The 11,992-nt window shown below is 34.5% G+C and overlaps 1 protein-coding gene across 9 annotated transcripts in view; it reads left to right on the top strand.

Moving 5' to 3' along the window:
- Positions 1-11,992, top strand: part of Trpc4 (transient receptor potential cation channel subfamily C member 4) — a 234,793-nt gene that overhangs the window by 165,027 nt on the left and 57,774 nt on the right. For all 9 annotated transcript variants that reach the window (XM_010635197.2, XM_033760014.1, XM_010635196.2 and 6 more), the window contains exon 4: positions 11,332-11,668. In XM_010635197.2, the coding sequence (XP_010633499.1) occupies positions 11,332-11,668 (337 nt within the window). The remainder of the gene's footprint in view (positions 1-11,331; positions 11,669-11,992) is intronic.

The following is an 11,992-nucleotide window of genomic DNA, read 5'->3' as shown; positions in this document are numbered from 1 at the left end:
ACCCTTATCTTTCGCCATGCACTAAATTAAAATCCAAATGGATTAAAGATCTAAATATTAAAACAGAAACATTAAACTTGCTGGAAAGTAAGTTAGGCAGAACTCTGGAAGACATTGGTATAGGAAAAGACTTTATGAACAAATCCTCAGTAGCACGGGAACTAGCAGAAAGAATCAACAACTGGGATCTCATCTTACTAAAAAGCTTCTGTACTTCAAAAGAAACCATTAGCAGAACTAAGAGACAATCTACAATGTGGGAAAAAATTTTTACCAGCTGTACCTCAGACAAAGGACTATTATCAAGGATATATAAAGAACTCAAAACAATCAGTCCCCCCAAATATAAAGACCCAACTTTAGTTGTTTTGACCTGTAAAAGGAGTACCAGTGGGAACAGAGAATCAACTCTATGTATAAATAAGCATAACTGAAATACCCTTGAAGGGAGAGGGAGGTTAATGAAATTGAAATTGATATATATTAATGCATGTACCAGAACAAACTCACCATTATATAATATTAACATGAAATAACATACAATGAAAAAAACAAAATACAGAAAGTGAATGTGTATTATATACTTGTGTATTCGTTTGTGTAATTATGTATGTACATGGATATATGTATGTGTCACATATCTTTTTATGTATAAATATATGTATCTGTAATAATGGTAATATATAACATTTATTGAATATGTACTATGACCTGGGTACCACCATGCTTTATATGCTGTCCATTAATTTGTAGTATTTCTTATAAGATAAGTATTTCTGTTATCTTCATGGAAGAGAAACACTGAGCATTTAATAATATATTAAAGTTCACACTGTGGAAGCAAAGCAGGAGATCTAGGATCATTTCAAGATATATATTCTTTAAATCCCTACATTAGCTAAATATACACAATAAATTTTAAATATCAATTTAGGGTCATGATGAAGGCAGAAGAGGGCCGTTCTGTAACATAAGCATTTCCTTCACTTTTTTCACCGGATTCTTCATCATCTACTCATATTTCTTATGTTCACAGGGTTTGTTTCGGATTTGTCTAAGTCCCTCCATTTTTTATGTTAATGAACTAATCAAGTCTCATATTATCTGCCTGCCACTACAGTGTCCACCTTTTTCCACCTGCCCTAAAATTGAGTGATTTGGTAAGGATTATTCCTGATTTTTTGTGTGTCTCTGTATCAGAGAATATTTTTTGATATGTATTTTTACGCAATTGACTGTAAAGTAGTGTTTACTCAAGTAAATCTTCTCTTTTCAACCTCAACAAGAATTCTGATTTTTAAATGCAGAAGTAAAGCACAGGGAAATAGAATTAGAAAAACTGTAAGATTATCTCACATAACTAAAAAATCATTTATGTTAGGCAAACTTTCTTTAGAACTAGGCCCTTGACCAGCAAAATCAGAGTTGCATGAGAACTTGATGGAAATACCAAATTCGGGCCTCTCTTGGACTTACTGAATTAGAAAGGCTAAAGGTTGGAGCTCATGGAGATGACTTTCCCACACTTCCAGGTGATCCTGCTGCTTGCTGAAGGTTGAAAAATACTTGATGACTTGTCTCTCTCATTCACATCATCATAACATTTACACCTGGAATTGAAGTAGTTTACTATACATCTGTCTTCACACCTACACGCACACAGACACACATTCACTCTAGGGTTCATGGTTATTATAATCATTGATATGTATGCATATTAATATTGAATAAAAATTAGTCTTGGCATGGACAAGGGGGAAAATGAGAACCAAGACCTGTCATGTAAAGGTACAAGATCTCAATAGTGAATGTAACTGTGCTATGTACCTAAAATATACCAATAAACTCAATAAAAGAAAAAGGAAAAAAATTAGTCTTGGAATGTTTATCAACTACAGTGATGCGCCAGATAACCAGCAGACATCAGGTCTGTTTATTATATTTTCACATTCCTGGGAGTCATATTATGTGGACTTCTATTCTGCAGATCTAAAGTTGGGTCTGATGTTCTGCAACCTTCACAGCCACCCAGTTGAAGCTAGTATTGCTGATCTCAGCAATATTGAAGAGTAAGAATTTAAACTTAAGTGTTGCCTCAGTAAACATTTGCCCCTAAAATATGGCTGCAATTTCTCTTTCACTGTACATCTAATACCACCACGAATTGTAAAGTAATACAAACGACTTCTCATATAAATCCACTTATCTTCATTGTCAATTTGATTGAACTGAGAAATTCCTAGAAATTTAGTAAAGCACACTTTTAGGTATATCTATGGGTGTTTCCATAGACAGTTGTATACTGAGGGCCTTGAAGTCACCAGTGGATGATCATTGATTATAATAACCATGAACCCTAGAGTGAATGTGTTTCTATGTAGGTGTGCAGATGTAGGTAGACTACTTCAATTCCAGATGTAAATGTTATAATGATGTGAGGGAGGCATGATTTGGAAGACCATCTTTGGTCCTTGGTCCCTTCCTCTCTGATACTTCCCCTGTTCTCTGGTGCTAGGTGCCCTGAGATGAGCAACTTTCCTCCACCACATCCTTCTGCTATGATATTTCTGCCTTACAGCCATGCCACCATGGGCTCAAGTCTCTGCATCAGTGAACCAAAATAATCCTCTCTTCCTTTAAGTTGTGACTGTCAGATACTTTGTAACAGTAATGGAAAACTAAGCAAAACACACAATGTTATCTAAGTCTAAATAAAAACACAAACTAAATAGTTCTTTTCAAAATTCCATTTATCAGGCTTAATCAACAAAGTCCACTGTTTTTCATAAATGTATCTAATCATTTCACATTAAGTATAACCTCTCCTATAGGCCACAACTATTTTTTTTAAAAATCAGAAGGCTTCATGTTAAATAATTCAGCGTCATCAGCTCACAGCATAGTTTGAGTTCCCCAAAGACATATGTATCAGCTTCTATATAGGCCTTGATCTTCCCCTCACTTATCTATTTAGTATCTGAAGTATAGACTCTTCTGAATACCATTTACCTAATTAAATAAGGAAGGACTAGGTGAAATTGCTGCTTTGATGTAATAAATTAAAGGGTTTGATTAGTCATGTGGAATGACTATGCTCGGGCAAACCATGAAAATTGCTTTAATTGTGAGAATAACTGTAACTATCTCTAGGAAATGGAGAAAACCTGAAAACTAAAGGCTGTTGACAACTATGAAAGGATTTAGGACTTGAAGTAGCAGAAAGAAATAGTTTTTCAGCTATGAACAAAATAATTCCCTGAAGCTCTTCTTCCTACAAAAAATTTTGAAGTCAGTCCTGTGATCAACATTTAAAAAAAAAAAAGGTTTTGAAAAACATTTTTTGTCAAAACCCCAAAGGTTACAGATTATTTTTAATTGATAGGGAATAACCAGTAAGATCTATAGAATATTGACATGTATATGAACATGTGGTACTTTCTGAGCAAAAAAAAAATAGATTACTATTATATAATCACTATAATACAAATAATCCAAAAGTTTTACCTCTCTTTACAATTAGCCAGCAGTATATTAAACTCCTGACTTAGGCAAAGTAAATAGATGCTAGAAAATATGTTCCTGAAATCCAGTTTCTTCTTATAGAGAATATACTTGCAAAATAAGCACTGGATGCAAATTTTTAAACTTGAAAACTGTATAAAAAAAAGGAAAGATGAAAATACAAAGTAAATACAACCTATATTAATTTTAGTCAGCTTGATTGCATCATCTTTAAAATTTTTAATTTACTTTATTCTTATCCAAATAATATTTTATTTCCTCTCTGTGTGTTGATGTGTATTGATGAGGTTTCTTTTAGCTGGTTGGATTATGCTTTTTAAAATGTACTTTTCAGCTTTCTTATCATTTTCTTCTTTCTTATCTTTTGCTTCAGGGCTTTAGTATTTTCAGAAGTTCTTTTTTATTCATTGACACTAGATCTCAGTTTATTTATTTGTAAAATTGAGAATAGAGTCAGTAATTTTAAGTGTATTGATATTTTCAGTTTCACAATGCAATGACTTTATAAGTAATCATAATATCAGGCAATGATTCCAAAACTAATCTTAAGGTCCCACTTTTGACACATTTATAAAGTTGTTGAAAGAGAAAGATAAGAAGTGATTAAATATGTTTTTCTCTGAATTAATTATAAATGCACTATAAACATGGGTGTGTATATATCATTGTGGTATGATTCTTTTAATTCTTTCAGGAAGATACTCTGCAAGGGAATAATTGGCTCAACTAGGACCTCTAATCTTAGTTTTTTGAGGTAGCTTCATACTGATTTCCACAGTGGTTGCACCAGTAAACACTCCCACCAACAGTGGAAAAGGGTTCCTTTTTCCTACAACCCCACCAGCGTTTTTTATTGGTTGATCTCTTGATAGCAGCCATTCTTTCTGGAGTGAGGTGGAATCTCATGATTGTTTTCATTTGCATCTCTCCAATGACCACTGATGTTGAAATTTTTTTCATATTTTTATTTGCTATTTCTCCTTCTTTGAGAAATGTCTGTTCATTTCAGATGCCCATTTTTGGATTGGGATGTTAAATTTGAGAGATCTGATTTTTTTAAGTTCTTCATATATTCTAGATGGTAGACCTTTATCTGAGGAACAGCTGGTGGAAAGTTTTTACCACATAGTAGGTTATCTCTTCACTCTGTTGATAGTTTTTCTTGCTGTGTAGAAGTTTTTCAATAAGATGAGATCCCAGTTGTTGATTGTTTGTGCTAGTTCATGGGAAACTGAGGTTTTGTTCATAAAATCTTTTATTATGCAAATGTTTTCAAGAGTTGTATGTAACCTCCTTTCCAGCCAGTTTAATGTTTCTATTTTAATGTTTAGATCTTTGATCCATTTTGATTTTACCTTAGTGGACAGTGAAAAGTATGGGTCTAGTTTTAATCTTTGGCAAGTTGAAACCCAATTTTTCCAGCACCATTTATCAAAGAGGCTATCTTTCCTCCAGTGAGGATGTTTGGCTTCTTTGTTACAGATGAGGTGGCTGAATATGTCTAGAGTTATTTCAGCATCATCTAATTTGTTTCACTTGCCCCCAGGTCTGTTTCTTTGCCAGTATCATGTTGTTCTTATCACAGTAGCTTTGTAGTATAGTTTCAAGTTTGGGATTGTGATGCCCCCTATCTTGTCTTTGTCGCCTAGAATTGCTATTGCTATTCCAGTTCTCTTCTTATTTCAAATGAATTTTTGGATTGTTTTTTTCAAGGTCTGTGAAGTATGTTGGAATTTCAATTGGAACTGCATTAAATCTATACAGCAGTTTTAGAAGTATGGCCATTTTTACTATATTGGCTCTTCCTACCCAGGAGCAAGTGATGTCTTCCCATTTTCTGACATCTGCTTCCATCTGTTTCTTTTTTTCAGAGTGCTATAGTTTTCAAAGTATAAGACTTTGATTTCTTTCATTAGATTGATTCCTAGATATTTCTTTTTTCTTTCTTTCTTTCTTTCTTTTTTTTTTTTGATGCTATTGTGAAAGGAGTTATTTCTGCATTTCCTCTCTCAGTGAATCTGTGTTGTTCATGTACAAGAAGACTATTGATTTTTGTGTGTTGATCTTATATCCAGCTAAGTCTAGAAAACTTTTGGTGGAGTTGTTGGGGTCTTCTATATAGAGTATCATGTCATCTGCAAATAATGACAATTTAACTTTTTCATTTTCTATCTTGATTCCTTTTATTTTTCTCTTTTCTCATTGCTGTGGTGAATGTTTCCAAAACTATATTGAACAGAAGTGGTGATAGTGGACATCCTTGTCTTGTTCCTGATTTTAGTGTGAAGGATTTCAGTTTTTGACCATTTAGTATGATAATGGCTGTTGTTTTTTCATAGATAGCTTTCATCAAGTTGAGATAGAGACCAACTATTCCAATATTCTGTAGAGTTTATATCATGAATGTATGCTGGCTTTTGTTGAATTTTTTTCTGCATCTATTGAGTTGATCATATGGTTTTTGTCCTTGGTTCTGTTAATATACTGTATCACATTTATTGATTTGCATATGTTGCAAATCAATCCCTGCATCCTTGTGATGAATCCCACTTGGTCAGGTTGTATGATCTTCTGCATTCTGTTTATGAGTACCTTATTGAGGATTTTTGCATCTGTGTTCATTAGGAAGATGGGTCTGTAGTTCTATTTTTTTGGTGAGTCTTTCTCTGCTTTTGGGATCAAGGTGATGCTTGCTTCCAGGAATTAATTTGGGAGTATTGCTTCCATTTCAATTTCACTGAAGACTTTAAAGAGTAATGACAATAGTTCTTCTCTAAATGTCTTGTAAAATTCAGCAGTAAAATCATCACGACCTGGGCTTTTCTTCATTGGTGATTTTACAATTATGTATTCAATTTTGTTGAATGATATTGGATTGTTTAGAATATTTAGACCTTCATTGTTAATTCATCTGTGTCTAGAAATGTGTTCATTTCTTCTGTGTTTTCTATTTTTTTGGCATATAAATTCTCAAAGTAGGTATTGATGATGCTCTGGATTTCTGCTGTGTCTGTGGTAATTTTACCCTTTTCACTCTTAACTGCATGGATTTGGGCTTTTTCTTTATATATTTTATAAGGTTGGCTAAGGATTTGTCAATTTTGTTTATTCTTTTGAAGAACCAACTCCTTGCTTTATTGATGTTTTGTATCATTCTCTTAGTTTCCATCACATTGATTTCTGCTCTTCATAATTTCCTCCCTTGTAGAAGCTTTGGATTTGGCTTACTTTTGTTTTTCTAGAAGGTTGAGGTGCAGCATTAGGTTGTGTATTGGAGCTCACTCTATTTTCCTAATATGAATATTCACTGCTATGATTTTTCCCTCTCAAGACTGCTTTTATTGTGTCCCATAAATTCTGATATGTTGCACTGACACTGTCATTTAATTGTAGAAACTAATTTTTTCTTTAATTTCTTCTGTGATCCATTGTTTGTTCAGAAGTGTGGTGTTCAATTTATGTGTGTTTATGAAATTTTTGTGCTTTCGTTTGCTACTGATCTCCAATTTCATCATGTTATGATCTGAGAGTAGACAGAGGATCACTTCAGTTCCTTTGCACTACCTTGGACAAGATTTATGAGCAAGTATGTGATCTATTTTGGAGAATGATCCATGTGCAGTAGCAAAGAATGTATATTCTGATTTTGTGGGGTGGAACACTCTGTAATCGTCTGTTAAGTTCATTTGTTCAAGAGTTTGATTGAGTTCTAGTGTGTCATTGATTATTTCTGTCCAGTCGATCTATTTGTGACACTGTAGTGTTGAGGTTCCCAATTACTAAGGTGCTAGTGCTTATTTGATTTTTCCTGTCCTTTAGTATTTGTTTTATATAGTTTGGTGCACTAGTGTTCGGTGAATGTATCTTTATGATTGTCATCTATTCATTTCGAATTGTTCATTTCATAAGGATGTAGTGTCCTGCTTTGTCTCTCTTAAACAGTGTTGGTTTGAAATCCACATGATCTGCAAAGAGAATAGCTACTCCTGCTTTTGGGGGGTTCCTGTTGCATAGAGTACAACTTTCCACCCTTTAATTTTCAGTCTATGAATTTCTTTTTTAATTAAGTGTGTTTCTTGTATGCAGCATATTGTTGGATCTTGCTTCTTGATGCATTCTGAAGGTCTGTTTCATTTGATTGGTGAATTTAAACCATTAATATTGATGATTATAACTGATATATATATTGACTTATCCTTGTCACGACATTTTCTTTTTGTTGGATTCTCCCCCTTTGCATTTAATTTCTTGTCATGCCTGATGGATTTATTCTGTTTCCTGGGGTTGTTATCTTCATTGCCACAACCTAGTATATTGTTTATTTAATTAATTTATTTTTGGGGGAGTGCTGGTTTGTATTCCTGAAGTTCCGAAGGTGCTCTTTGTCATGAAAGTATCTTCTTTCTCCACCAGTTTCAAAAGATAATTTTGCAGGGTACATCAATCTGGGTTGGAAGTTGTTTTCCATTAAGGCTTGAATTATATCATTCCAGTTCTTCTTGCCTTGAGGATTTGTGCTGAGAAGCCTGCTGTGATTCTGATGGGCTTTTCTTTGTCTGCAATTTGTTTCTTTTCTCCAACTTTTTGTAGAATTTTGTTCTTCTGTTGTGTTTCTGGAATCTTCACTATCATATGCCTAGGTGTAAGGTTTTTTATCACAGCTAGTTTGGATCCTATATGCCTTACTAACCTGTTTGTCAAATTATTTCCCTCTACTTCAGAATTTTTTGCCACTACTTCTGTTCTACCACTACTTTTGTTTTTTTGGTTTTTTAAATGTCATTTGCATTCCTCCTGTTTCTTCATTGACTCCAATCAGTCTTATGTTACTCTTCTTTGTATTGTCCAGCAGCTGCTAGATTGATTTCTCATGGTCTCTTGCTCTTTTTAAGCTCTCTTGTTTTCCTGGTCACTAATCACAACCTTGTCTTCAATACCTGAGATTCTGTCCTCACGTTGGTTCATTCTGCTGCATAAATTTCAATGGAGTTTATAATGTCCTGGATATATTTGCATCTGTTTTATGGATTCCTGTGTTCCATCATGTTCCTCTTTTTTTTTTTTTTTTTTTTTTTTTGTCTTTTTCTGCTCTAGCATTATGAATCACATCTTCCACTATGGGCACAATCACTGTTGTTGTTTCTTCAGACCCTCTTTCTTTTCCAGTTCAAGGAGTCCAGGTTTTTGTTTCAGGTTGTTCCAACACATTGCCCCTCAGGGTTACCTTTGGTATTCTGGAACTCTTCTTTTGAGTCTTTTTTAGGTGTCTTCTCATTTCAACCAATGCAGTCTACTACGCCTTTATTGAGGTGACTCTGTTCTGCCAGTGGGCTTTAATTCTGAACAAGCCTCAGTAAGGCCTTTTCTCTACTGCTCAATCTTGCACTAATTCCATTGGTATCTGGGTGAGTCTCTGACGAGTGCCTATGTGCCTGCACAGCTGTTCTCTGAGTGGACATCTAATTTCTTTCTTCATCATTAGGCACTGTTTTTTTAATTGAGTTCATCGGTACATTTTAGATTTGGAACCATAAAAGACCTAGAATATCAAAAGCCATCCTAGGCAACAGAGACATGGTAGCAGGTATAATAATTCCCAAATTGAAACTATACTACAAAGCCACTGTGATAAAAACAGCATGGCACTGGCAACAAAACAGATCTGAGGATCAGTGGAACAGATTGGAAGACACAAAAACAAATCCAGATGTATTCAGCTACCTCATCTTTGACAAAGAAGCTGACCATCCCCACTGGAGGAAAGATAGCCTCTTTAATAAATGGTGTTGGAAAAACTGGATCTCAACCTGCCAACGATTAAAACTGGACCCTTATCTTTCACCATGCACTAAATTAAAATCCAAGTGGATTAGGATCTAAACATTAAAACAGAAACACTAAACTTGCTGAAAGATGTTATGCAGAACCCTTGCAGACATTGGCATAGGAAAAGATTTTATGAACAAATCTTCAGTAGCACAGGAACTAGCAGAAAGAATCAATAACTGGGATCTCATCTTATTAAAAGTCTTCTGCACTACAAAAGAAACCATCAAGAGAACAAAGAGACAACCTACAATGTGGGAAAAAATTTTTACCAACTGCTCCTAAGACAAGGGACTATTATCTAGAATATATAAAGAACTCAAAAAAAAAGGCCCCCAAATATAAAGACCCAATTCAAAAATTGGGCATCTGAAATGAACAAGCATTTCTCAGACAAAGAAGTAAAAGCAGCAAGTAAACATACGAAAAACTGTTCCACATCACTGATCATTTGAAAGATGCAGATGAAAGCAACACTGAGATTTCACCTCACCCCACAAAGAATGGCTGCTATCAAGAAATCAAACAATAACAAATGTTGGCATGATTGTGAAGAGAAAGGAACCCTTTTCCATTGTTGGTGAGAGTGCAGACTGGTGCAGCCACTATGGAAATACCTCAAAGACCTGGGACTAGAGGTTCCATTTGACCCAGCCATCCCTCTTCTTGGTATCTTTCCAAAAGAATTAAAAGAATCATATCACAGTTATCAGGCATTGTCTTTTATGTTTACCCAGAACTATTTGTTTATTTAATGTCAAAAAAGAGAAAGGGCAAATTCCTTCTCTAAGAGTGTCCAGACATGATTAAGAAATGAAAAACAAAAATGAGAAATATTGGGAAGGTTGAAGTCCTGTGAGAAACTGAAGTATGCAGTTTGCTTATAGACTCAACATATTTCATTGTCCCACGAAAATTTTCTTGATTCCCTTACAGGGGATTGAAATTTTTTAAATTAAAAGTACTCATAGAATTTTCTCTCCCCACTGCAGATTTGCTCACTGGTGCATGCTACTGCTCTTCCTCCATATTTTCCATGGATTAACTCCTCCTTCCCTCTTTCCCTGTGTGCATAAGTACTTATTGGGAAGCCTTCCTGGACTGTCCCATTTGGAAAAGAAAACATCCTCTTAATTCTTATGATCTTGAGCTGTCAGGCCCAATTAGAAAGGTAGTATGCACAAAACAATAATTTTGAACAAGATTTTAAACATCCTTTCATTTATTATATATGTAAACTTGGATAAATCTAGAGACCACTTATAATCACCTCTCTCCTCATCCTGAAAATAAAGTAAATAATGTCTATTTCACAGCTCATACATGTCACCAGGATAACATGATGTAACGTTTTGGAAATATTTTCTGCAGAAATTGATTATACTTAGGAATCTGTTCCAACAAATTTAGTATGATTATTTACATCCTGGTGATCATAATAATATTCGTGTATGTCTTTCTTTTTGAATGAATGCAGTTAAATGTACATATGCTTTTTGATGGTGAAAATAATACATGTTTATAATAGAAAAAGTTTAAAGTTCATTCAGTTATCAAAATGAAAATCAAGTGTAATGACACAACCAAAACATAACTAAGTCAAGAAATAATGTAATGCTGTACTGTATGTTTTACAATGTCCCTGTAGATGTATATAGATGTGTATAGTTTTATAAACTGCTTGGTTCATTCATCATTTTCTATGCATATTTCTATTCCCCAGTTCTCTTTTATGTCCTCCAGCCCATTCACAGTATTTTGATTTTGTAGTGAGCTAAGTGAATATGACTGTACTGTTCATAAAACAAGTATTTAATAAATTGATTGTATTCAAAGAATGACTTTAAACGCTTTGATTGCCTGAATCTAAAATTAAATAACACAAAAAAATCTGTCTTTAAAGACTGCTCTGTTCTTACTGAAGAGATAAAGGCAATATATGCAATGCTGAGTCATTTTCTTTTTCCTTTTCTTTCCATCTAGTTTGTTGCCCAGCCCAATTGTCAACAGCTGCTTGCATCTCGTTGGTATGATGAGTTCCCAGGCTGGAGAAGAAGACACTGGGCAGTGAAGATGGTGACGTGTTTCATAATAGGACTTCTTTTTCCTGTCTTCTCTGTGTGCTACCTGATAGCTCCTAAAAGCCCACTTGGACTGTTCATCAGAAAGCCATTTATCAAGTTTATCTGCCACACAGCCTCCTATTTGACTTTTTTGTTCCTGCTGCTGCTTGCCTCTCAGCACATCGACAGGTCAGACTTGAACAGGCAAGGTCCACCACCAACCATCGTCGAGTGGATGATATTACCATGGGTCCTGGGTAAATGTGTTACTATAGAAAATATAATAAAAACATGTTACTGCCATGGAATTTTGTTGCTCAGAAAATAATATCCACTAAAGTTTGGGACATAAGAATGCTTAAAATAGTTCTGACCACATTAGCTCTAGACCTTACCCTCAGATGTACATGTTTTACAAGTTGTGGTAGTTGGACCTGTCCCCAAATGCAACCTATGAACAGAAACCTTAAGTTTCAGGATCAAAAGCTGTTGACTTTATGTCCAACAGGTGATTCTCTTGTGTTTCTTTATTTCTCTTTTAAATCTTTTCAACATGTTTTATTGGCCATATACAATCATCC

The sequence above is a fragment of the Fukomys damarensis genome, unplaced genomic scaffold (assembly GCF_012274545.1).
Source record: "Fukomys damarensis isolate Sample0158 unplaced genomic scaffold, DMR_v1.0_HiC HiC_scaffold_38, whole genome shotgun sequence".
In the NCBI taxonomy this organism is placed as follows: Eukaryota; Metazoa; Chordata; class Mammalia; order Rodentia; family Bathyergidae; genus Fukomys; species Fukomys damarensis.
Note: the sequence above shows the minus strand (reverse complement) of the source record. Positions and strands in the feature narration are given on the sequence as shown.